The following is a 26,868-nucleotide window of genomic DNA, read 5'->3' on the forward strand; positions in this document are numbered from 1 at the left end:
CTGGAGAACTGCATCAAAAAATGAATATATTTTTTTATAGGTGCAACATATACAGTCCTATGAAAAAGTTTGGGCACCCCTATTAATCTTAATCATTTTTTGTTCTAAATATTTTGGTGTTTGCAACAGCCATTTCAGTTTGATATATCTAATAACTGATGGACACAGTAATATTTCAGGATTGAAATGAGGTTTATTGTACTAACAGAAAATGTGCAATATGCATTAAACCAAAATTTGACCGGTGCAAAAGTATGGGCACCCTTATCATTTTATTGATTTGAATTCCCCTAACTACTTTTTACTGACTTACTGAAGCACAAAATTGGTTTTGTAACCTCAGTGAGCTTTGAACTTCATAGCCAGATGTATCCAATCATAAGAAAAGGTATTTAAGGTGGCCAATTGCAAGTTGATCTCCTATTTGAATCTCCTCTGAAGAGTGGCATCATGGGCTACTCAAAACAACTCTCAAATGATCTGAAAACAAAGATTGTTCAACATAGTTGTTCAGGGGAAGGATACAAAAAGTTGTCTCAGAGATTTAAACTGTCAGTTTCCACTGTGAGGAACATAGTAAGGAAATGGAAGACCACAGGGACAGTTCTTGTTAAGCCCAGAAGTGGCAGGCCAAGAAAAATATCAGAAAGGCAGAGAAGAAGAATGGTGAGAACAGTCAAGGACAATCCACAGACCACCTCCAAAGAGCTGCAGCATCATCTTGCTGCAGATGGTGTCACTGTGCATCGGTCAACTATACAGCGCACTTTGCACAAATAGAAGCTGTATGGGAGAGTGATGAGAAAGAAGCCGTTTCTGCACGTACGCCACAAATAGAGTTGCCTGAGGTATGAAAAAGCACATTTGGACAAGGCAGCTTCATTTTGGAAACAAAAATTGAGTTGTTTGGTTATAAAAAAAAGGCGTTATACATGGCGTCCAAAAAAAAAACAGCATTCCAAGAAAAACACTTGCTACCCACTGTAAAATTTGGTGGAGGTTCCATCATGCTTTGGGGCTGTTTGGCCAATGCCGGCATCGGGAATCTTGTTAAAGTTGAGAGTCGCATGGATTCCACTCAGTATCAGCAGATTCTTGAGAATAATGTTCAAGAATCAGTGACGAAGTTGAAGTTACGCCGGGGATGGATATTTCAGCAAGACAATGATCCAAAACACCGCTCCAAATCCTCAGGCATTCATGCAGAGGAACAATTACAATGTTCTGGAATGGCCATCCCAGTCCCCAGACCTGAATATCATTGAACATCTGTGGGATGATTTGAAGCGGGCTGTCCATGCTCGGCGACCATCTAACTTAACTGAACTTGAATTGTTTGTCCAAAATACCTTTATCCAGGATCCAGGAACTGATTAAAAGCTACAGGAAGCGACTAGAGGCTGTTATCTTTGCAAAAGGAGGATCTACTAAATATTAATGTCACTTTTCTGTTGAGGTGCCCATACTTTTGCACCGGTCAAATTTTGGTTTAATGCATATTGCACATTTTCTGTTAGTACAATAAACCTCATTTCAATCCTGAAATATTACTGTGTCCATCAGTTATTAGATATATCAAACTGAAATGGCTGTTATAAACACCAAAATATTTAGAACTAAAAATGATTAAGATTAATAGGGGTGCCCAAACTTTTTCATAGGACTGTATATAATGTGTGCATATACCCTTAAAAACCCTTTGGAGCAGGGGCATAACTTGAGGGGGTGCAGGGGTGCAGTTGCACTGGGGCCCAGAAGCCTTAGGGTCCCATAACCACTGGCATCAGTATTGAGATTGCAGCTTCCATCTGGCCCATAAGCCTAAGAGACCCACAAGTTACCCTAACCATAGTAAGTTGGATTAAACTCTTTAGCACTAGAGATGAGTGAACACTGTTTGGAACAGCCGTTCCGAACAGCACGCTCACAGCACGCTCCCATAGAAATGAATGGAAGCGGCTGGCACGCCCCCCGTGGCCGCCGGCAAAGTCTGCGTCACAGGTGCTTCCATTCATTTCTATGGGAGCGTGCTGTTCGGATCGGCTGATCCGAACAGTGTTCGCTCATCTCTACTTAGCACCCATAACCATCACTATCCAGAATTCACTGTAGGGATTAAGAAGGGGGCCCCGGACAAAAGGTTGCATCGGGGCCCACAAAACTTTAGTTACGCTGCTGTTTTGGAGTTATGTCAATAGAATATATTTAATCATGTGTTATGCAGTTTTTACTTTACCTTGGAATCACATTCAATTGGGTTTTTACATCCTTCACATTTATTTGCAAAAATGCTTTCAAAGCACTTGACACAGTACGGGTTGTCCTCTCTCACTGTATACTTTTGGCCATAGAGGGAGTTCTTACAATTGTAGCAGTCAAAGGCTTTGTTATCCATACTGGCAGTGCAGCTGAAAAACATCATGAAATATTAGATGAAGGGTTAATATTTAGTTGTGATGAAATGTTATTAGAAGAATTATTACCATTTGAACCTTTAAAATATTAAAAGGTATATGCATACAAAAACACCCATCTGATTCTCATATTAAAATTTAAAGGCAGAGAACTCTATGAATAAAGGATCCCTTACAAGTAGATAACTTGTCCTCATATAAGATGTATACTGCAGGGTGTGCAAATGAAATATATGTGGTCATTAAGTGCTTATTTACATACTAAACACTGTTCTATAAAAGCTGGACAATCAATAGATGCTGCACAAACCCAATTTACCATACTTATAGCCTTTACCTGCATCATAAATTGTGTTAATAATCTGTATAATGAGTTAAACCTGTAACTCTTTCCTGACTGGTCAATTTTCTTTGCTTTCACTTTTTAAATTTTTTTTATTTCTTTACGAATACAAAATATATCCAGTGCAAAAAGTAAAAGTAAAGTAATAATAAGGATACTACACATAAACCAGATCGGAAGAACAAGTTCGCAAGCAAAAATTTTGAATGTTGTGTAATTGGGAAAAAATGCAGTTGTGCCATGTGTTCCTTACAGGTTTAGTTTTTACCATGTTCCTTCTTTTTTTAAAAACAACACATTAAATATATTTATTTTATAGTTATTTTCAAAGGATTTAATACCTTTAGAAAATGCTAAAACGTCTCAATGTGTCACCTACAAGGAGAATCAATATAAATTATTGCTGCGGTGATACAATACCCCACACAAATGCCATAGGCTACTCCTCAATATCACGAAGATCCCCGTCACATCCCCCTTTTCAAGATGGAACGTCATACAACTAAATTGATATTCCATACACTGTCTACCAATAAGTATTTGGACACCCATGCAAACGAAGATATATGCGGTCCTGATGTACGCCACACCTTCCGCAGTTAAATTGGAAACAGCATTGGCATTAGTGCATTGGCATTAGTCATATACAAGATGCCACAAAGTGCAGAGTTGTCCTATTTCGAGAAAGGGGTAATGGTGGGGTACCGCAGAAATAGTCGATCCTTATGGGACATAGCAAGCAAAGTGAATTCAGTGGCCTATGTGATTACGAAGTGGAAGGTGAACATTGAATGTCAGAATGTGCCCCGAGTCGGCAGACCCCTGAAACTGGGAGATAGAGACTGACGAGTGCTGGCCAGAGAAACCGCACCCAACCGATGGCTCACATATACCAGGAGTTTCAACAGTCATCCGGGAGTATTGTGTCGATCAATATCATCCGTAATGAAGCATCTGCTGGGTTCTACCAACTATTGAATATGAATAAATGTGGTTTTTCTATTCTACCACAGGTGTCCAAATACTTATTGGTAGACAGTGTATACTTACCATTGTGAGAAGTCTGATAGACAAACACTGGAATCAACCAGTTTCCTCCTGGTATTTATTTTTTATGCTACAATTAAAGGGAATCTATCATTGGAGATATGCATTTTAAGCTAAGGACACATCAGAATAGAAAGACTATTCTGCTCCTAACTCTGGTTCAGTCCTTAACACTGCCGTTTTTTAAACAAATCAATTTTTCCATATATGCTAATGATGCTCTGCAAAAACAGGAGGCGTTCCCCCTGTTCTCTGAGCACAGTTCCGTCATGCCTTGATTGCCGCCTCCTGGGCTGTTTCATCATCCACCTGAGATGTCTGGGTTCTCCTCTTCACTGCTTTGCTGCGCTGTACACGAGAGAAATACACTTGTGTAGGGAATAGAACAAAGGATTATGTAGATAATCTTGTTTCCCTTAGTCCTAACAGCGGCACAATGTGGGGTATTTCGTGCCCCTGTGTGCTGGTAGGACAGGCGGAATTTTAATTAGCCATGTATTAATTTCACATGGCTTGTTCCCTTTAAGAGGGCACAGATACCTCCCCCCTGTGCGTAAATAACAAGTAATAATACATACATTCCAAAATAAACAACAATAGGGGGGGAATCCTTGTGCCGCTGTTAGGACTAAGGGAAACAAGATTATCTACATAATCCTTTGTTCCCTGTCGTCCCTACCAGCGGCACAATGTGGGGAAATAGCAAGTAATCCCCATAAGGGTGGGAGATTAAACACAAGCAGAATGTAATACAGTACGCCCGAAGGCAGTAGCTTCTGAGCCATACCGATCAAGTCGGTAGTGCTTCACAAAAGTCAATTCTGAAGACCAGGATGCTGCTGCACAAATCTGGTCCAAGGTGAGAGCCTTGACCTCTGCCCAAGAGGTCGATACTGCCCGCGTCGAATGGGCCCTTAGGACGGTCGGCGGAGGTAAGTTCTGACTCACAAACGCCAACTTGATTGCTTCCTTCACCCAGCGAGAGATGGTGGCCTTAGAAGCCTTGCGGCCTTTATGGCCCCCTACATAATTTATTAACAAGTTCTCAGATCTCCTGAAAGCGCGTGTGCGCTGAAGGTAAATCTGCAGGTTCCGGACTAAATCTAGGGTATGCCACTTCTCCTCCTCAGGGGAAGTGGGCACGGGGAAAAAAGGTTGGCAAGCAAATGAGCTGACTCACATTCGCCCTAGAAGAAACTTTCGGCCTGAATCCTGGCAGAAATCTCAACTGAACACGGTCTTCAAAGAAGGCAATGTAAGGAGCTTCCGATGAGAGTGCTTGAAGCTCCCCTACCCTTTTTGCCGAGGTGATAGCGAGGAGAAAAGATACCTTATAGGTCAGCCACTTTAGATCCACCTCCTCCAGAGGTTCGAATGGAGCAACACAAAGTGCCGTTAGGACCTTGCTGAGGTCCCATTGGTGGACAGGAGCAGAAACTGCTGGTCTCAGCCTAGTTGCCCCTTTGATAAAGGTGCTCACTAAAGGATCCTGAGACAACCGCCTCCCCAGATAGGCGGACAAAGCGGCTACATGTACCTTCAGGGTAGAAGCTGCAAGCCCTCTGTCTAGGCCGTCCTGAAGGAAATCCAGGATCGCCCTCACAGGGGGATCGGAGGAGTCCACTTCGTGTTCCGTGCACCAAGCCTGGAAAATATTACCGATCCTACGGTAATTCTTATTGGTCGAGGTGGCTCTGGCGCTGGCTAAAGTCCTTAGGACGCCTTGAGACAGTCCTCTATTCCTTAATAGGGACTGGTCAACCTCCAGGCTGTCAGATTGAATCTCCTCAGATCGTGGTGTCTCAGCTCTCCTTGTGTCACCAGATCTGGGAGGGGGGAAAGCCTCCAATACCTGCCTTGACTCATCCACATGAGCTGGGCAAACCAAGTCCTTTTCGGCCAGAACGGGATTATGGCAATTCCCGAGACTTGGTCCTGTCTGATTTTCATCAATACCTTGGGTATGATGGAAACTGGAGGGAAGATGTATATCAGCCTGAACCTCCATGGGATGGACAGGGCATCCACTGCCAAGGCATTGTCCTCCTGGTACAGAGAGCAGAAGGTTTCCACCTTGGCGTTGAGTCGGGTTGCCATGAGGTCGACATCCGGAAGGCCCCATGTTTGGACAATCTGATGGAATATGTCTTGATTGAGAGACCATTCTCCTGATACAGGGATACCCCGACTCAACTGATCCGCTACTATGTTCAGGGAGCCCTTGATGTGAACAGCGGATAGGTGGGTCAGATTCTTCTCTGCCCACGTGAAGATTAAGTTCGCCTCTTTCAGTAGGGCTGGAACCCTGGTGCCGCCCTGTTTGTTCAAGTATATTACCGTCGTCATATTGTCTGACCGGACCTTGACTGCCTTCCCTTCGAGAAAGGGGGCGAAGTACTTCAGCGCCAGATAAACTGCTTTTAGCTCCTTCAGGTTGGAGGTTCCTACCTCTGGATTCCTCCACAGACCCTGGACAGTCCTGCCGTCCAGGTGGGCTCCCCATCCCGAATGGGACGCATCTGTTGTCAACAGGGTCCAACGAGGTTGAACCGAGGACCTTCCGTCTTTCAGGTGTCTCCACCATCTGAGGGAAAGACGGGTACCGGGAGAAAGGCAGATCTTCCTGTGCAGTCCCCGTGGAGATCCGTTCCAGGCTCTCAACACTTCCATCTGAAGGGGACGCAAGTGCCATAAAGCCCAAGGGACCGCCTTGGCTGAAGAAGACATCAGGCCTAGGACCCGCATGGCGGTGCGAATGGTGATCCATCGGGACCTGAGAAGGCCCCGAACCGAAGCTTCTATTTTTGCTCGCCTTGGACGAGATAGGAAAATCTGCATGCTCTGGGAATCCAGAACAAACCCCAGGAATTTCTTCCGGGTGGATGGCACTATTTCTGACTTCTCCCAATTGATCAGCCAACCTAACTCCTGGAGGAAGGCGATGGCTATCTGGGGGTGGTGATGGAGAATTGAAGTAGACTGAGCTTTTATAAGCCAGTTGTCGAGGTAGGGAACCACGAAAAGGCCTTGAAGTCTGAGAGCGGCGGCAACTGGTGCGACCATCTTGGTGAATACATACGGAGCTGACGATATGCCGAATGGCAGAGCAGTGAACTGTAGGTGCTCTCTGTGACCAGCCATAAGAACGGCTATACGTAGATATTTCCTGTGTGGCGGGAAGATGGGGATATGTAAGTAGGCATCCTTTAGGTCCAGGGTGACCATGACCTCGTCGCACAATAGGAAACTGGTTACTGAGTCTATGGACTCCATCCTGAAAGGTTTTTTCTTTATGAAGAGGTTGAGGAACCGAAGATCTATAATCATCCGCCACCCTCCTGTGGACTTTGGAACCAAGAACACGGGTGAATAAACTCCTTGACCCACTTCGGGAGGAGGGACCCTTTCCAGGGCCCCCTTTGAGAGATATTCTGCGACGGAAGCCTCCAGGCAGTCTTGTTGTAGGACTGGTAAGACCCGCGTAGTGATGAAACGATCCACCGGAGGATGGGAGAACTCTATTGCGTATCCTCGCTGAACAACTTGAAGGACCCATGGGTCCAGAATGTGAAGATGCCATGCCACAAGGAAATTCGAAAGGCGCCCTCCTACGGGAGAGCTGGTCACAGAGAGCGGCGTCTCCTCAAAACCCCTTCTTCTTAGGGTCCTCCTTGGGGATCCCGCGACCCGCCCCCTTCGGACGGTATCTGGGGCGTCTCTGGCTTCCCTGTTGAGGCCTGTATTGAGACGTGGAGCCTCGACCCCTAGAAGGGGGAGGCCTTCTTTCTCTGGTTGCTTGTGGTAGTGATCTCCCTCTACCATCAGCCAATCCCTCCATCAGATCGTCCAGCCCTTGGCCGAAAACCTTTCCAGGTTGAAAGGGGAGGGAACACAAAGAAAACTTGGAGGCGACATCAGCCCGCCAAGGTTTGAGCCACAAGGGCCTCCTGGCGGCGGTATTGAGGGCCATGGCCTTGGAAGCCAGCTTCACCTGCTGTCTTGCCGATTCTCTCAGGAAATCCGTAGCGAGACGGATCTCCCCCATGGATGCCAGGATGTCGTCCCTGTTAACCCCGGAGTCGATATCCCGTTCCAGGCGGTCCAGCCGGGCTTGAAGCTTATCAGCTACTTCCGTTGAGGCGATGCCCACCGTCACCTGGGCTGAAGCAGACGAATACGCCTTCTTGAGCGTTGAATCCACTCTCCTATCAAGCAAATCCTGAAGATTTGACCCGTCATCGATGGGCACGACAGTGCGACGGGAAAGCTTAGAGATGGCTAAATCCACCTTGGGTGGCGGACCCCAGCGATCCAGTTGGGAGGGATCAATTGGATATACTGCTTTGAAAGCTCTGGTGGTGACGTAAGCCTTCTCCGGCTGCTTCCATTCTTGTTCCATTAGGCTGGCCATGGAGGCGTCCACTTGGAAAACCCTCCGCTTCCCAGAGGTGGACGCAGAGGCTTCCCCCTCGCCAACCTGGTCCCACGACCGGATGGCCTTCAGCAGTTTATTAGTCTTCTCCCGATGGAAAATTGGTCTTCTGGTACAGGAGGACTGATCGTCCGATGATATGGACACATCCTCCACCTGGAGGCGCTCCAGGGAGGGCAGTGAAGCAGAACGCCTTTCCACGCGCTGCTTCTTGGTGAGCTGAGCCAGTGAAGTACGGATATCCTTTAAAGAATCATCCTGCAAAAAACACAAGGATACTTAGAAGCCGGGGGGACCCTTCCCCTCTTTGCGGCAACCGTACTCACCATGTACTCCTTGACCCATGCTACCATATCACTGGTAACGGGTTCCTCCCGCAGAGGTCCCCTGCATTGCTGGCAGCGTGACCAGTCATAGCCTAAAGGCAAAACAATGACATTCAGGATACTCCCACCATTGGGAGAATTAGCAGACGAAAAAAACGCACCTACCATCAGGTAGTGGAACGTCACAATCAATGCAAGCCAGGTGTCTCCTTTTAGAAGACCTCTTCCGTCTCACTTGATCCCCGGGAGGGGTAGAAGAGGAAGACATGACAAATAGAAACTAGTTTTCAGCGATACCTAAGCATGGAATATGAAACATCAGAGGAGTACATTCAAGGAACCATATGAGGAGACTCACCCAGCTTCTGCAGACCACTTACCAACCTTCAGCAGAGTTTGCAGTAGAATAAATGCAGTTTTGAAGCGGAAACCACAAGCCACAGCGCAGAAACCAGCTAGGGATTAGACTAGCAGGCAATGAGGGATGCAACCTGCCTCCTTTTACAGCCCCATATCCGGAAGGGGCGTGGCCTTAGTCAAAAGAGCTCCGTTCCTTTTGCCCTTCATAAGACTCCTAGCCCTTCAAGTCACGCTCCCCCCTTGAGCCAACTACTTTGGCACGTACCTTAAGCTCCTGAGGACCTCCAGTGTCCAACGCTGCTGATCGCGTGGTCCCGGAGCGGCGAAAGCCAAAAACCGGAAGTTGCCGGTGTTACATTACCAAACGACCGGCCGGAACCCTCCTACGCAGAGGAAAGGTTCCGCGAAACCGGAAGTTCCCCTCATGGAGCCGCGCGAACACGCCGGCTGGCTGCGCGCGGCTCCCGAAGCCCAGCAGGACTGGATGCCGGGGAAAGGTAGAAGGATCGCGTGAGGGAGGTGGGTAAAATAGGTAACCTTAATCTTACCTATTATCTTTGCAGGACCGACACAGAAGTCCAAAGGGGCAGAGTGCATCATTGAAGACACCTGAACAGGTCTGAACAGGTAAGTACCTGAAACTTCTTCTTTACTCTTACTCTTTAGGAGGACACAGAGTCCTCCCCACCTGTCCGATCCTTTACACAGGACAGAAAAAAACGCACAGGGGGGAGGTATCTGTGCCCTCTTAAAGGGAACAAGCCATGTGAAATTAATACATGGCTAATTAAAATTCCGCCTGTCCTACCAGCACACAGGGGCACGAAATACCCCACATTGTGCCGCTGGTAGGGACGACAGGGAATAAAGATGACCACCAAGCATGTGCTGTCGGCTCTACCTTAACCCAAAGAAGCTAATCAAAACATTATATGTACCCCAAAATGGTGGTAAATGAAAGTATAAATCGACATGCAAAGAATGAGCCTTCTCATGTCTGGCCATAAAAATAAAAAAGTTATGAAATTTGGAATGGACATGGAGGGAAAATATGAAAAAATTCACTGAATAGTGACATAAAACTACTCTGCGTCATTAAGGGGTTAATACGCACACAACAGTTTTATTGGTAATAAACCTAAGGTTTTATACATACAATAGCACTTTTTGTAAATGCAACAGACTTATTTGAGTTATTTTGAAAATAATTTGTAGCAGTATGTCTGGTTGAAAAGTCATGAAGAAGAAGTGCTTTACAGGAGCAGAGTGCTGCATTGTTGCTATTAGAAGAAGCAATGGTGGAGAAGTAATGGTGGTTTCATTTGTTTTAGTTTGTCACTATACCAAGAGGGCAAGTGGCAACTACAGAATTTGAAGAAAAATTTGTCTTGTCCTTGCCAGCTGAAAAGAGAAGGACCAATTTAAGAAAAGCAAAAAAAAAAAAAAACTATCCAAAAATAAAATATAAAATATCCATATGGGAGAAGAGGTTGGTATCAGAAGAAGACTCATTAGAATGGCTGAAATGCACACTTTTGTGGCCATGAGAAGCACCTCCTTTAGGTGTAATCAGATTTTATTAAGGTTTTTGCAGTAAAAGAAAACAAACATCCAATATAACAGAACAGAAGCACCTCCTTTAAGCCACTAAGGTAAGGCATCATTAAATTTAGCAAATGTGCTATGCAAAGTGTTATAATTGTATAATGTTTGTGCCATTGTCACTAGCAACATTCCCAAATTGTAGCTGATAGCGAGCTGTTCATCAGGAGGACACTTGCAGGATACAGCAGAGAAACTCCTCCACTATGTAGAATCTCTGGTTCAAAATCTTCACCTGTAAGACTGCATGGGTAGAAGGGGGGGGGGGTAGCATGGACTTCTGTTCTGTTATCCCCTCTGCTATCAATCAGAGAGCATACTAACTATACTTTTGCTCTGTGATAGTCATATAATACCCTTATAATGTAATACCCCTCTGAGCCTAATCATGGGGTATTCTTCTGTAATACCCCTCTGAATATAACATAATCAAGAAGTTATTTGCGCTGTGACCCAGACATTTACCATTGTCTAGGTTGCAGCACCAAAAGAGTTGTACCAAACACTTATACAACAAATACACAAAGTCATAAATAACATTTACATTTTTTCACTGCCCCTATTCTGTCCATTTCTAATCTTTATAGAGTAAAATCTGCCGACCACCTCTCTGGCGATATTTGTTACACACTAAAATAAAAGCAATAACGATTATTACTAGAGAGGAATGTATAAAACTTTTCTGACAGGCGGGTAACACATTATCACCCATTTAATATCACCATATAAAATCCAAGTTTTTGGCAGCTTTCAGATGGGTATAATAACGGGTGGTGATGGGGGGGGGGCTACTTATGAAACCTTTGCACTGGGCCCAACAATGTGTTCAAACGGCCCTGTTGACATGACATCGGTAACCTCATTGCTTGAGAGGCTGTCAGGTGATGTCAGAAACCAGACTAGGTCACAGAGACCATGTGATCCTCCTCCTGTGCTCTTCTACCTCATGTCACATGTGGAGGTAGTCCGAGAATAATCGTAAAAAACAAAAGCATTGCAAATTTCGGGTCGAAACGAGTCTTTTCCAAATTCGTTCACTCACCTCTATCTGTATCAATATATTTGGTTCTTCTTTGGAGACATTTATTTCTATAGTGGCGCTTTTTAGGTATACTGCATATGTTGTGGGGTAGAGTAAGCTAATCTCCATTCACCTTTAAGAAAATATCAAAGTAGAAACCTTGTGTTTGTATTTTTTAGAAATTCTTCTTATTAGACTTCTTTACTCTTTCACGGTAAAATTCATTATTTTTCTTCTTTTCTCTGCTTATTAATCTAAGTGATACTGGCATATAATGATTACAATTCTGGCTGATTAAGTTAAATGGTAATTATACTGACGTTCCTCATAAAGCATATCTAGGGCAAACAGTTCATAATGGCTGACTTCTATTCAGATTAAGCTTTTAGAAGCAATAATTTTCATGTTGCGGAAAGATGGTGGCATTCATCTACATAAAGAATGAGAAAAGAGACAAAATACATTTATACATTTTGGTTATTTTATATTATAATATATTTTTGGTTATTTTAGGTAATATTTATTTGTCGGGGGTAATTAGAATTTATAGTCTGAAGATATTTTGGAAGGTTATTATAACATATTTTTCTATCCTGATAGTTTAGTGATAGTACAACGCAGTAATTGAGATCTTTTACATAGTTTGTGTTAAATTCAGACAGACAATACCAAATAGTTAAAACCACATATTCTAGTGGTCAGTAGCAATTGAAAAGATATAAATCTACATGGCATTGTAGAGAAACCCCTAAACAAGGTCTAAAAGAACTATGATCACACCTATCCCAAGCTAGGAAGAGCCATAGGGGAGACTATTTACTGTTTTCTCATTTACATTTATCTAAAAGTTGTCAATCTAAGCCATTTGTTTTAGATAGGTTTTAAAGGGGCTCTATCACTGGGAAAAGTAATTTTTATCTAAACACATGCTTGCATAGCCTTTATAAAGTCTATTCCACACTTACCTTTTGTATGTAGATTGTTTCAGTGGTGTCTGAATAAGTCCATTTTTATTGATATGCTAAAGAGCTTCCAGCCAGCTCAGGAAGTTCCCAGCAGCCTCCTCTCTCCCATTATCTCTTATGTGTGTGAAGCAAACAGGAAGCGAGTCATCAGCAGCTGCAGCAGCAGTCTCCCATAGGAAACAACAGGGAGAGGTGTGCACCATCTATCGTGCACCAGTCTAATTAGCATATGAATATAAATGGACTTATTCAGAAACCACTGAGGCAATCTACATACAAAAGATAGGTGTGAAATAGACTTTCTAAGGGCTATGCAAAGGTGTGATTAGTTAAAAATGACTTTTCCTAGTGATAGAGACCCTTTAATTTCTATGGAGATCTAGGGCATTGCAACTCAACATACCCAATCCTTCTTTCTCACATTATCATCATCTATCAGGGGAGAGTCCAGAGGCTCATACACATTGTACAGTATAGTTGTCCAGTCCTACCGAAATCATTAGGTTCAGCTGAATTTTTGCTAATGTGTATAGGGGTGTTTAGTAACATACAAGGATACTAATGATTGGCAGTCAAGCATATGGTTGTTAGGGGTAGGGCCGGAGCCTCCGCAACGCTGTGTGGAGGTTGCCAGCCTTCTCCTCTCTGCTCTTCCGGTCCCCTGCTTCTGGGTTTCAGGAGGCAGGCCGGAACCTCTGCAGCGATGTGCTGGGGTTGTCGCTCTCCTCCTGAGCTGGACAGGGGACTTCTGTTTTTTTTCGGCCTAGCAGCGGAACAGAGCCTATTTAAGGATGGCTCAGGCTCTGAACTTCTGCTGGCTTCCTACTATCCTGATAGTAAGTATTTCTCCTGTACCTGATTGCATGTGTTTCTGACCCCTCGCCTTGACCTCTGACTCTGCCTTTTGCCTCCTGATTGTGTACTGTGTCTGCTCTTGTTTATGACCCCAGCTTGCCTTTAGACCTCTGCTTCCCGAACCTGTTTTTGTACTGCTCTGCCTCTCCTGTTACTGACCTGGCCTGCCTGACCTTCCCTATGGATTACTCTCTGTACTGCGCTGCCCTCTTGTTGATGACTCGGACTGTACAACTACGCTTTGACTCTCTGCTGCCACCTGCTGACCACCAACCTCAGCCTTCTGGATCCTTGGACATGCACTGCACCCTGAAGATCTGCTGGTAAGAGTTCCCAGTTTCTGGTTCTGCTGAGATTTGTGGTGCGCTGTGTATCTGGCGTTTTCCGACCTGTACCGCTCTGCCCAGCAGTGCAGCCAAGTCTATCCCCACCATCTGGTGAACACCACTATGGAGTTGGAGTTGGTGCGGTCTGGACAAAGAGCGCCGTATTTACCATTTTGATCAGTGTATTAATATATATATTTTATATATATATATATATATATATATATATATATATATATATATATATATATATATATTGGTTCTCACTATTGGCTCAGAACTGCATCTGCTATCCCAACAATGGTCTTTTTCCAATTTTTCGGATATTCAGTAGAATACTCAATGTATATTTCCTGGTAAGTGGTAACACAGAACTATTCAGAAAATTGTTTGTAGTGGAGAAAAAGAAAATAAACATAAATCATGGACTGATAATACTCATTTCCTTTTTATTTTTACAGTACACTAATCTATTAATTTCCAGTGTCTGACTTCTGGAGAAAAATAGATCTGCTCTTAAGCAATAATCATTCTCTGTGAACCAGCAAGAATCCTCATGCTGAGTGTCCTGTCTGGTCAGATAAAGGTTAAGACAGCTGCAGGATTAAAATTGTCTGCCCTTGATCTGGAATGTATGCCTTCAGAGGTTAGTTAAGACATAATTCATAAGTTGATAGCCATAGCCTTAAAGGGAATTCATAAATTGGGCAAAATAATTCCCAAGTGTGGGTAAAATGTGATAAACTAATAAAGGAAGTATTGCTTACATGTTTATCCCCTGCCAGTCCAGTGACATGACACCACTGAAGTCAGTGATTAGTTATAGCAGTCGGGTTTGTATTTGGATGCTGCAGCTAACCATTGGCTTCAGTGCTCTCATGTCTTAAAGTACATGACTGCAGTGGTCATGTCGGCATATGGGCAGCTCACTGCTACAGTCAAGTAAACAGAGACCAGTGTGGAGGACCAGAGCAAATGAACAGGTAAGTAATGTGTCTTTATTTTATTATCACATTTCCCTTATCCTTATGACAAGTTAATATTATCCATATTTGCTATAGAAATAGTGAACTGAACCAGGATGGGGGGGGGACCACCCTTCACCCAAGCCTATGAGTAAAAGAGTCATCACCCTCATCACTGTCAGTTATACAATCTGACAAATGAATTGTCTGAACACTTCCACAGAAAACCTGAGCCAGAGTCATACTGAAAGTCCGATGTATAAATGTTAAATATAGAAAAGGACCCGATATTCCAATATTGTCCCCTTAAGTTGCTTGAAATGCCCGATCCTCGCCTGACAAGTCGGGGTCTGGCAGTGAGATAGTCGCTGATCCAGTGCACCAAGTTTTTGGCAACTGTTGTAATTTCTGAGTCAGCTATCTTGACCGAATGGTATTGAAAGTCCAACTAAAATCAAAGGTGGTGATCCAGACAGAAGAGCCATGACACTCCTAATGTGTGTATAATCTGTGCAGTAGGTGAATGAGGGCAACTTCCACCCCACCTTAGTACAGTATGCAAACTGCATAGAGTCTAAGCAGGGAGACACACATCAGCAACTCAGACAGCACCAGATGTTCAAAGATCTTCATGACCTGCCATGTCAGAGCAATAGGAAGACAGTTACTCAAATCTCAGTCTCCCTTTTTCTTGGGCACAGGAATCAACCAGGAAATCTTCCAAAGCACTAGAACATGCTGTACCCATACACTCATGTTAAACTGATGCACGAACACCTCACACAGCTGAACGCCAAAGCTTTATAGGACTCTAGGAGCAACATGGTCTGGCTCAGTCAACTTAACAATCCTTACATGCCCCAACCATTTCCTCACATTTCCGCTTCTGTGCAGGTAAGTGGACAGCAGGGGGGACTTAAGTAGCCGGGGGATTTTTTAATCACTACACAGCGTGGAGTCTAAAAATTAAAGCGTTCAATTTTTGGCTTTCACGCTGTGTAGTGAATAGGATCGTTTTTAAAATCTGATCTCCGATTATTTAAAAAATCCCATTGACTTGCATTGGGATCGGAATAAGTAAGTTACTATGTGTCACAAAAGGCCCTCTCCACTCCAGTAATATGGGTGTGACTATACAGGGTAAACAACACTCCACAACTCAATATAACCAAACTCTCCATTCACTCAGGCTACAAAGGAAACATTATTGCTATCCCAAACAGTCTGCACCCCCAAGAACACTGATATACCCACGCTGCTCTCACTCCTCTTCTTTCTACTGCGCATGTCTGCAGAGCATCGTATGTACCCCCACCTCCCAGGCTAGTGTTACTGATGCTGGGAGTAGGCAGGGCTTGTTGTGGCTTAGGAGAGTGTGGGTGGGTACTGTACCTCCTAAGCCACAAGCCCCGCCTTCTTCCTAGATCTGTAACATTAACCTGGGAGCTAGGGGCGTGCACGGACCGAGAAGAGGGGAGAAGAGAACAGACGGGGAGCGGCAGCGGATCTGTGCAGGTAAGTGGACTTGTCTATTGACTCTTCTGCTTCATCCCTGCTTTATCGTATCATATACTCAAATGTAGCAGAGCTGATGAGTATACGGTAAAGCAGGGATGAAGAAGAAGAGTAGATAGACAAGTCAATGTATAATAATGCAGATGTAACAGAGTCGAGGATACGGCACAGCAGAGAGGAAACAGAAGAGTAGATACCATCTATTCTTCTGTTTCCTCCCTGCTATGCCATAGGAATGAATGGTTTTACTCGATCCCCGATCGAAATCCAATCTTTTCCGATCCCAATCGCTCAACCCTAATAGTAAGACCTTTGAAACTTATAATTACTTCTGTCAAAACTACCTTTCCAACTGCTTCTCACCAACAAGTGGGTAAGGGAATTGTCTTAAAATTAGAGAAGCAATGGACTTAAGCACAGATCCATGACTTACTAAATATGGCACAAAGTCTCATTATTGGAATTGCTTAAACACGAGGCAGGGGGTTAGTGGTTTTCAACCATGAGTACAGGACGAGACATAGAAAAGTAAGCTGGGGATATTTTGTAATGTTGTTCTAGACACCGGAAATCAGACAACACGCTGTGATGCAACTTCAGTAAATAAAATTAAGTCTCCTGATTTTTATTACTATTAAAATTAGATTATAGACAATTGCATTTATTCATTAAACTTCAACCAGAACTGCAGAAAATTTCTTTCTAAATATATTTTAAAATCAGGATGATAAAATATAGCTCTAGATTGGAAGGATGGTAAATAAAATGTAATGTATTTATGTTACCAGCATACGGTTAATAAAATTGCTCTGAACTGACTAGAATTTATTGCAGCTTCAGCATTCCTCTGGGATACAGTCTACTATTTATGGCAGCCGAGTTTGTAAATGGAATGGTCAATATAGGTTTGTCTACTAATAGGTATCAGTGGCTGCCATGTTCTAAACCAGTGGCATTGAAAATTCTGAGGACCACTGTATGTGCGTTTTTTGGAAACAATCTATATCTCATGAAGAACTCATATGGAGAATATATTGATATCATAGAGGTCCCTCTACCTAAACCAGAAGAGAGAGGATTCTAACAGAGAGCCCATTAGTGACAGCCATTGATTTCATTGGCCACCATGTGCTGCTTTTTTTTTAATCTAAACAGATGTGGCTTTACCCAAGATTAGAACTGATCTTCAGGTTTAGAGAAGCTCTACTCACTACAACTAGCTAATCTGACTTCCACTTAAAAACCCAAAACAAGTACAAAACTAGCATAGAGACAAATTGGTACAGTGGGATAGAGGTCCCTGCCCATAAAGGCTTAAAATCAATGAGACAAAGGGGATAGAGATCATATTTCATATCAAGAATGATACTGATAGACACTAAAGAGATCCTTGACCAAACTTACATTTTCTATCAGACATGGAGTCCATTTAAAATATAACTATATTATATGTGGTTTGAGTAGAAATAATATATTATACAATGTTATATTTAAACACTGGGACCCCTTTTTATAAATTATTTTATAAACAAATTATCAACTCCATAAAATAGACTGTTTCTCAAACATTTATCAGATTGGTCTGGTGTTCTTCACTAAATTACACATTGCAATGAAGTTTAGTTATTAGTTGTCTTCTATGTTAAATTTTTCTCTTGTAGAGGTCAAGTTACAACTTTCCCAAGGAATAAAGTTGAGCAGTGAAGTTGTGTGATATAGAGCAGATGTCCATATCAGATTTTCTAGTGATTTGTTTTGAGAATATGTTGCGTTAGTTGTTAAATGTCCACAGGAACATCTATGTAACAGGAAAACCTATGTAACAAGAATCTTCAGGTTGTTATTATATACTGGATATGCCATTTAATGTAGCCAATGAATGAAAGCAGGGGAGAGCAAGGGACAAGAGAGATAACTTCCAAGTTTGCTTTGATAGCACGACTTGCGCATATTAAAGTAGTTACAGAAACACCATATATTAACAGTCATATTCGGTAGACACAGAACTATTTCCACCTCAGATGCGAAAGGCTGCGATGGGAATGAGCCTTTTTAATGTGCTATGGGTAGGGAAATGGCTTATATATACTTTTCATCATGTTAGTCATATCAGCTTTGCTACTATTTTGTAATTTTTATATGTATTCCCAAACATCTTTAACTGTTCTAGAGGTATAACTTATAGGGCCTTATTTAAAGGGTAGTCCTCCATGGACAATGCCTTTTTTTTAGAAGCTGTCAGCAGACTGTATTGTTTCTGTAATCTCCAGCTATCACTTGTGGTAGAATGTAGCAGCAGTTGAATAGTTTCCCAGTAAAACCTCCTCACGGGAAGTTAAGCATCACATTATCCTACTAATATTATAATTGTGAACGTCTGAATGTTTGTGTGTTTGTTACTCTTTCACACAAAAAACACATGAACGGATTTGGATGAAATTTGGCACATAGATAGTTTGTAACTTCAATTAACACATAGGTACATGGAATGGCTTCACGACTGTTATGAATTTATGTTCACATTCTATATTAAACTGCTCTTGGCAGAAGGCTTATAAAGCCAGGTTTGTTATCTCTATATATAAACACACAGTTAACCCTTAGTCCATTGTATGCATGCATTTGCATATTATCTGATCTGCTCCAGGCAGCGTGCTGACACACTGGATGGGAAAATAGCTTTAATCCAAATTGACAGTTTTCTACTTTTAAACATGTCAGGAAAAAGAAAATCTGATTTGTTGCAAAATTCTAAAACAACGAGAACTATGAATGTAGCCAGAAGTCACAGAGTTATCCTCAAGCGCAGCTGAGGGGGATCATCGACACCAACAACACATTCATTATATGGCGTTCTAGCGAGCGGTTGAGATGCCGTAACAATCACGGGCATAGCACGAGGAACGAGTTCAGCAGCAGGCCAGCTTGACAGCTGCTGAAACGCCGGAGCAGACAGATCATCAACGCCAACAACACGCTCATTATATGGCGTCCCAGAAAGCTGCTGAGATGCTGGAACAATCATGGGCACGGCATGAGGAACAAGTTCAGTAGCAGGACAGCTTAAGAGCAAGCAAATGATCGACGGCAGTAAATTGCTGAATATAGGCGGATCATCGACACCAACAACACACAGACAAAGTCGGGGACAGAGACTAGTTCCCAATAAAATAATAAGTAGTCCATGTAATGCTTGGATGTGCAGGTTACAGCAAGGCAAAATTACAGCAATGATACAATAGAGAAAAAAGGAGAATTTTACCAATGAAAAATATATCTTTCAATAATCACTTCTTCCAATAACTAATCTATATTTTTATAAACTCATTATAGGCTTCCTTTTATGTACCAATATTTATATAATATTATCTTCTTCACCTTTTATTATCTACATAGGTTTAGCTGTAAACCATTTACTAGCAATAATAAATTCAACCTGAAAAGATGTTTACTTGTAGCTTCCATTAGGTTTTATAACCAATTTACTACTGAAAGACTCCATTTAATTCACTGTACAAAAAATAGCAACAAACCAGACTGACAAAAATAAAACCAAACTTACAGTTTTAGATTACATTTGTCCTCTTTAAGAAAAGAACAACTTGTTGTCCACTGATAAAAACAGTTGGCACAGCACAGTAATATTTGAAAGACAGAAGTGTTTCTATATAAAGACAGTACTGCATGTGGAGTTCTTTTTTTGGGAGTGCTTGATGATGAGCACAAACACATTACTGAGCCACAGTACGTAGGTAAAGCCAAAGCTGAAGCAATTTGTGTGCCCTCATAAATTAGAATAATTCTTACATAGACTATTATTATTATTATTATTATTAATAATAATAATTAATTAACAATAATAATAATAATAATAATAATAATAATAATATATTATCATTATTATAACCATCATTATAACCATAATTTCTGAGATGGAGGATTGTTCCTATGTTCTTTTGGATATGCTCAAGGTAGCTCATGTGCCCTAATCCAAATATGTGTTGGTATATGAATAGCCAAATAATCCTAAAACCATTGCGCCTCCTTCCTGCAGGGGGAGTATTGAAATGTATTTTCATTAGCCCGCATTCTGTTCAGTGACCCTAGTTTTCCAGAACAACATTCTTGGTTGATCCTGACTATAAGGGCCAGTTCACAAGGAGTTTACGGATGCGCATTCTGGCACGTATAACGACCCATTGAAATGAATGGGATCTGTTTTGAGCGCTCACATTCTAACACGTGTATACGTGCCAGAATGCACACCTGTAGACTCCATGTGAACTGGCCCTAAGTGAGGAACTCAGGCTATGTAACTGTACATATGTATTGGAGTGTACACTACTGAACCAGTAATCAGAAAACCGCTGGTTTAGGTCCCCTAGTAGAACATTAAAAACATTTTAAAAAGCTAAAATAAAACAAAAGTGTTAAAATAAATGAAGCCCATAAATGCCTCTTTCTTTAATAAAATGAATTATGTAAAAAAAAAATTAACAAAAACAATACATACTTGGTATTGCCATATCTGTAGCAAACCGTACAATAAAATTGAAACATTATTTAATCTGTACAGTGAACACTGTGACAAAAAGGAGGAATCTTAAAAAAAAACGCTGATTTTCGCCATCTTGCCTATCAAAATATGGTAAAAAAATATATATAAAAATTCTTATGTACAATGAAAACAGTACCAATAAAAGAACAGCTCATCCCACAAAAAATAAACCCTTAATCAACTCTATGAGCAGAAAAATAAAATGGTTACGCCTCTCAGAAAATGCCAATTCAAACACATTTGATTTCTTTTCCCCAAATGGGTTTTTATCCAACAGTGACACTTTCCACAAAATGGTGTAATTGAAAGCTACATCTTTTCCTGCAAAAAGACACTCCATTCATGGAAACTTTAAAAAGTTATGGGTGTCACAATATGGCAACATACAAACCTACAAACTGTTGTGCACTAAGAAGCTCCATATCTAATTTTATAATCTGATACATACACACAAACACACTAAGACCAATTTTATAAGCAGTCTGTTTTGGACCTATCAGCATGTTTGGCGTGTGGGGGGAAACTGCTGAACCCAAAGCAAATTTTTTCTAATATGAGGGAAAAAAAACTGTACACAGATGTTGCTCTTCATTTGATCCATATCCAGGACCCCATTGCTGCTTTAGTACATAAATCTTGTTACCAATAATATCGTACTAACATTGAATACCATATGTCAGTGTATGTGGGCACTGGACCATAAGGGCATAACAAGTCATGATACTACTTGAAATGCAGAATAATTACAAATACATTCTAGTTCTAATGACAGGTTAAATATATATATGAATACACATTTAATGAAAGAAAACCCACAATGGTCACAGAAATAACTTGAATCTGACAAAAGTAATAATTAATAAAAACTGTATGAAAATGAACAAATGAAAGTCAGACATTGCTTTTGGCTTCAACAGAATTTTTTTTAAAAAATAAAACTCATGAAACCAGCCTGGACCGAAATGATGGTTCCCTTAACTTAATATTTTGTTGCACAACCTTTTGGGGCAATCATTACAATCAAATGATTCCTGTAATTGTGAATGAGACTTCTGCACCTCTCAACAGGTATTCTGGCCCAGTCCTCATGAGCAAACTGCTCCAGTTGTCTCAGGTTTTAAGGGTGCTTTTTCCAGACGGCATGTTTCAGCTCTTTCCAAAGATGCTCAATAGGATTTAGGTCAGGGCTCATAGAAGGCCACTTCAGAATAGCCTAATGTTTTCCTCTTAGCCATTCTTGTGTGTTTTTAGCTGTGTGTTTTGGGTCATTATCTTGTTGCAAGACCCATGGCCTGCGACTGAGACCAAGCTTTCTGACACTGGGCAGCACATTTCTCTTTAGAATCCCTCTATAGTCTTGAGATTTCATTGTACCCTGCATAGATTCAAGACACCCTGTGCCAGATGCAGCAAAGCAGCCCCAGAACATAACAGAGTCTCCTCCATGTTTTACACTAGGGACAGTGTTCTTCTCAAAATATGCTTCATTTTTTCGTCTGTGAACATAGCGGTAATGTGCCTAGTTTGATTTTTGTCTCATCTGCCCATAGGACATTCTCCAAGAAGCTTTGTGGCTAGTCATCAGTTTTTAATTTTACTACTTTTGTCAGACTCTAGTTATTTCTGTGATCTTTGAGTCTTTTTCTTTCATTAAACGAGGGGTAAAAACAATTATATATATATATATATATATATATATATATATATATATATATATATATATACACACAAAATAGTTTACTTTTGGTCAATTAACAAAATTAAGAGAGTGAACAAAAGAGAAATCTAAGGCTAAAGCCCCACACTGCATAAACACAGCTTTATTTGTTGCAGATTTTGCTGTGGTTTTTAAGCCAAAGCTCAAAAGGAATAGGAAATATATATTACACTCTCATACTTCTACCTTCTGCTCAATCCACTCCTGGTTTTGGCTAAAAAAAACCCACAGCAAAATCTGCAACAAAAAATGCCCTGCAATGTGGGGCCTCAGCCTAAGCAAACAGCATCAATTCTTCTAGGTACGCTTGTGCACAGTCTTTGAAGGCACTCAGTAGGTAGGTTGTTCTAAACATCTTAGAGAACTACCATAGATATAGACTTGCTCAGATCCCTCTGTCTCTTCATCTAATCCCAGACAGAATCAAGGCTTTGTGGTGAACATATCATCACTTGTAGGAATTCCTCTTCCAAAGAGTGATTGCACCAAATTCTGATGTGATTTAGATTTCACTTTTATTTATTGACTTAATTCTGTTAATTGACAAAAATAAAACTTCTAGTACCGTATATATACACATACTGTATAAAAATGCATTATTGGGTTAGAAAGAAAATCAATGACAGCTCACAACAGTATTTAGTAACTGTAAATCTGTGGACTAACTTCCTAGCAAAACATTATTGAAATTGTATGAAAAATATTTGAAAAACAAACAAGGAATGAATAGCTAAATAAACCACAAACCTCAAAGGAATACTGTAGCTTATCCCCTTCCCCTTGTCTCCCTCCTCCAGCTCTGTCCTGTTTTCTAAAGTTTATTTTTGGAAAATCCATAAAAATGTGCACACTAGACTTCTATCTAGATTTTCAGATTGAAGGAAAATTAGCCGTCTCTAAGTCATTGAACAAGTAAACAATCTTCAGTTTTAATTCGTTACATAGGTTGCAAAAAGACACATGTACATCCTTCAAAGTGTTATGATTTGTGGTCCAGAATAATCCAGGAGCTAATGCTGATTTAATAAAAGAAGGACCACCATACAATCCACTGCTGAGGGGCCCCTTTAGGGTTCCTATCTAATTCCATGGGTTGCAATATGACTAAAGCCACCCCTACTTAGTGGGGATCTTAACTCTTAGCATTATATCTGTATGGATTTCATAAAAAAAATTGTATAAAGATTTGCTTTATACAAGCTTTCCGTTTGAGGACAGCAACAGAATTTACACAAACTATGATATTGCACAACATAAAACTGAAAATTAAGATTAAAAAAAGTCAACTGGATTGTGACGGTAATCGTCATAGATTTACTTGTATTATATGTATTTGTACTTTCTTCTGTTGCCAAATTGTAGCTGGAAATCTGCTGATGAAATTTGCTTCACTTTAACAATAAACCATGTATCTTATATGAAAGACTTCTCTGGTTATATGTATAAACCTGAGGATAACAGTTATATGGATAAACACTGTCAATGGCAGTACTATGAACCAGCTCAGCCCCAGCCCTCAGTGTCCCACCCTGTCTTCTAAATCTTATTCCTGCATGACCATCATGGACACTTCTACCCTAACCAGGCTCATGGAGACTTACAATTATTAGGATGTGCCCTAGAGGAACACTACCACCACTAGGTACCCTTCTGGTCCCCTCAGCATTGCACCAGCCTAGGAGAAACTAGATGATTTGGTTCTTGCCACCATGACTGTTGCTACTATTATTACTCACAGTCTCCTGGGCTTACCCAATAGGCTGCTGCAAGTGTTTCGTTTTTTTTTCTATAGAAGGCAGGAATAGATCCCAGGGAGACAAGAAAGCTACAACTTTAGTTTATGCTGTAACCCCATCCTGCCATAGCCACCAGGTCTCTACCGTATTATACAGCAAAGACACAGTGCAGACACTGATCACATGCATTAAGCTGGAGGTGCCATTCTCCTGGAGGCACATGAGTGTCGTCCTTTTGGTATTTAGTCGTGGTATTTCTTCTATTACAGGCCGCTCTATGCAGATGTAGTGGTATTTTACAATGCATTGTAATGCATTAGCATTGCAATGCATTGCATTAGTGATCAGACCCCCTGGGGTTCAAGACCCCTAGGTGATCTAATAAATACAGTACAAAATAAAAAAATTTAAAAAAAATTAATTAAAAATTCAAATCACCTCCTTCCTTTTCCCTAAGGCTGTGGCCCCACGTAGCATAAACACCCTAATTTTGTTTTACTTGCAAAGTAGATGGCAATCTGGCTATTCCCATCCACACATTGCAGAAAATATCGTTGCATTTCGGTAAATCGTAGTATATTAATTATACCTAAGGAAACACTGGCGTTGTCCATATAGGTATGATTGAAGCACAAAGTCCACAGAGGAAACAGCAGACTTTCTGTGAAAAGCGCTTTTTGGCTGCTGCTTGATACATAGGGTCTAGGCCTCGAACACGTATGAAAAACATCTGGCCCTGCAAAAAAAGATGTCCTTTGAATTCCGATTCCCAGAATATATATATATATATATATATATATATATATATATATATATATATACATATATATATATATATATGTTATGGGTGTTAGGGTAGAGATGAGCGAGTACTGTTCAGATCAGCCGATCCGAACAGCACGCTCCATAGAAATGAATGGATGCACCTGGTACTTCCGTTTTGACGCCGGCCGGCCGCTTAACCCCCTGCATGCCGGCTACGTCCATTCATTTCTATGCGAGCGTGCTGTTCGGATCGGCTAATCCGAACAGTACTCGCTCATCTCTAGTGTCAGGATATGGTAACTCTAAGAAATTTTTTTTTTTTGGAAAGGTTTGGATTTTTACGTTAAAACATAAATAAAACTAAATACATTTTGTATCCCCGCAATCAGACCGACCCATAAAATACACTTGACATGTTATTTTGGCTACACAGTTAATGCCAAACACACTATTTCTCCATCTGCATTTTGAATTGTTTTACCATATTCCCAGCTACATCATACGGAATATAAAAAGTTACCATTACAAAGAACAATTTGTCGTGCAAACAATAAACCCTCATATGGTTCTGTGAATGGAAAAATAAAAAAAGTTATGGGAATTGAAAGGTAGGGAATCAAAAACAAAAACTGAAAAATGCCTGCAGAGGGAAGGGGTTATAGAGGTGTCCATTTCCAGAAAACTTATGCAATTGTTTGTATCATGAAATGTTATATAATTTTCAATATCCTTTCCTTGTCAGTTCCTCACGGTTTTCTTGATCTCTACTTGTTGTGATTCATGATTTACTTCCAGTGGATAAAAATCAGTCCATGGTCATGTGATATATAGTCCATGGTCATGTGATTGACACACAGATGAGCAGGTTTTGTTTTGCCTGATGTTAACGCTGTATTTTATGTTGCTTATTCTGTGCCTTACGTAAAGGTTTATTTATTTAAATAAACCGTTTTTTGCGGCAAGATTTGTGTCCATGTCTTTGACTGGTTGGGTCCGCACCACTGCTTCTACTGAGCTACCTTCCCCACAATACAAACAATAACATTTATTTGCTAGAGCTGGAAAACCCCTTTAGGCTAAGGCCCCATGTATTGGGCTGAAGGGAAAAAAGTGCTGTGGGGAAAACCATGGCAGCAATGGATTGCGTTTTTTTCACAAAAAATCCGGTAAAGCTGCAATGGTTTTGGAAGTTGCAACATGTCCACTGCACATATTTTCAAGGTCTGAGCAGATCAACATCAAGTCTGCATTTAAACCTAAAACACAAAGAAACACAAAAAAGGAATACACAAATATACAAACAACACAAACAAAACAAAATATTTTCGGATAATCTGGCCATGGAAGGTGCTGAAAGATAGAAGAATGGAGAAGAAGTGGTAGAGGCAGCAGAAAAAGAGGAGAAGCGCCAAGGGGAGAGAGGAAGAAGGAGGAAAAAAAAGGGGGTGAGGAGGGAGAGTAATTAGAGGATGCGAACAGAGGAGATGAGCGAAAGACAAACTGACTAGAAGGTCCATACTCAGTGGACCGATGTATTATTATTTTTATGCATTGTACTACTACTGCTACTTCCACAAATATTTTTTCTGTGGTTTTGTGCTTCAACACAAGGCTATATACAGTTATGGACGTAAGTGTTGGCAGCCCTGAAATATTTCCACAAAATTAAGTATTTTTTCCCATAAAATTATTGCAATTTTGTTACACAAATGTTTATCTCTTGTGTGTTTATTGGAAAAAACAGAAAAATAAACAGAGATAAAAAAAGCCAAAAATAATTTCACACATAACTTCAAAAATGGGCTGGACAAATTTTCTGGCACCCTCAACTTAATATTTGCTCGCATACCCTTTGTAAAAAATAACTAAAATCAATTGCTTCCTATAACCATCAACAAGCTTCCTTCACCTCTCAACTTGA

The 26,868-nt window shown here is 41.1% G+C and overlaps 1 protein-coding gene across 3 annotated transcripts in view; it reads right to left on the reverse strand.

Annotated features, from left to right (window-relative positions):
• The window catches only part of FHL5 (four and a half LIM domains 5), a 375,977-nt gene that overhangs the window by 12,317 nt on the left and 336,792 nt on the right, over window positions 1–26,868 (reverse strand). For 2 of the 3 annotated variants that reach the window (XM_075268224.1, XM_075268223.1), the window contains exon 2: window positions 2,237–2,408. In XM_075268224.1, the coding sequence (XP_075124325.1) occupies window positions 2,237–2,395 (159 nt within the window). In that variant the 5' untranslated portion in view covers window positions 2,396–2,408. Of the gene's footprint in view, window positions 1–2,236; window positions 2,409–19,733; window positions 19,790–26,868 lie in introns of those variants that run through there. The other variant, XM_075268225.1, reaches the window with a different exon arrangement.

Source organism: Leptodactylus fuscus, chromosome 3 (assembly GCF_031893055.1).
Source record: "Leptodactylus fuscus isolate aLepFus1 chromosome 3, aLepFus1.hap2, whole genome shotgun sequence".
NCBI classification, from domain to species: domain Eukaryota; kingdom Metazoa; phylum Chordata; class Amphibia; order Anura; family Leptodactylidae; genus Leptodactylus; species Leptodactylus fuscus.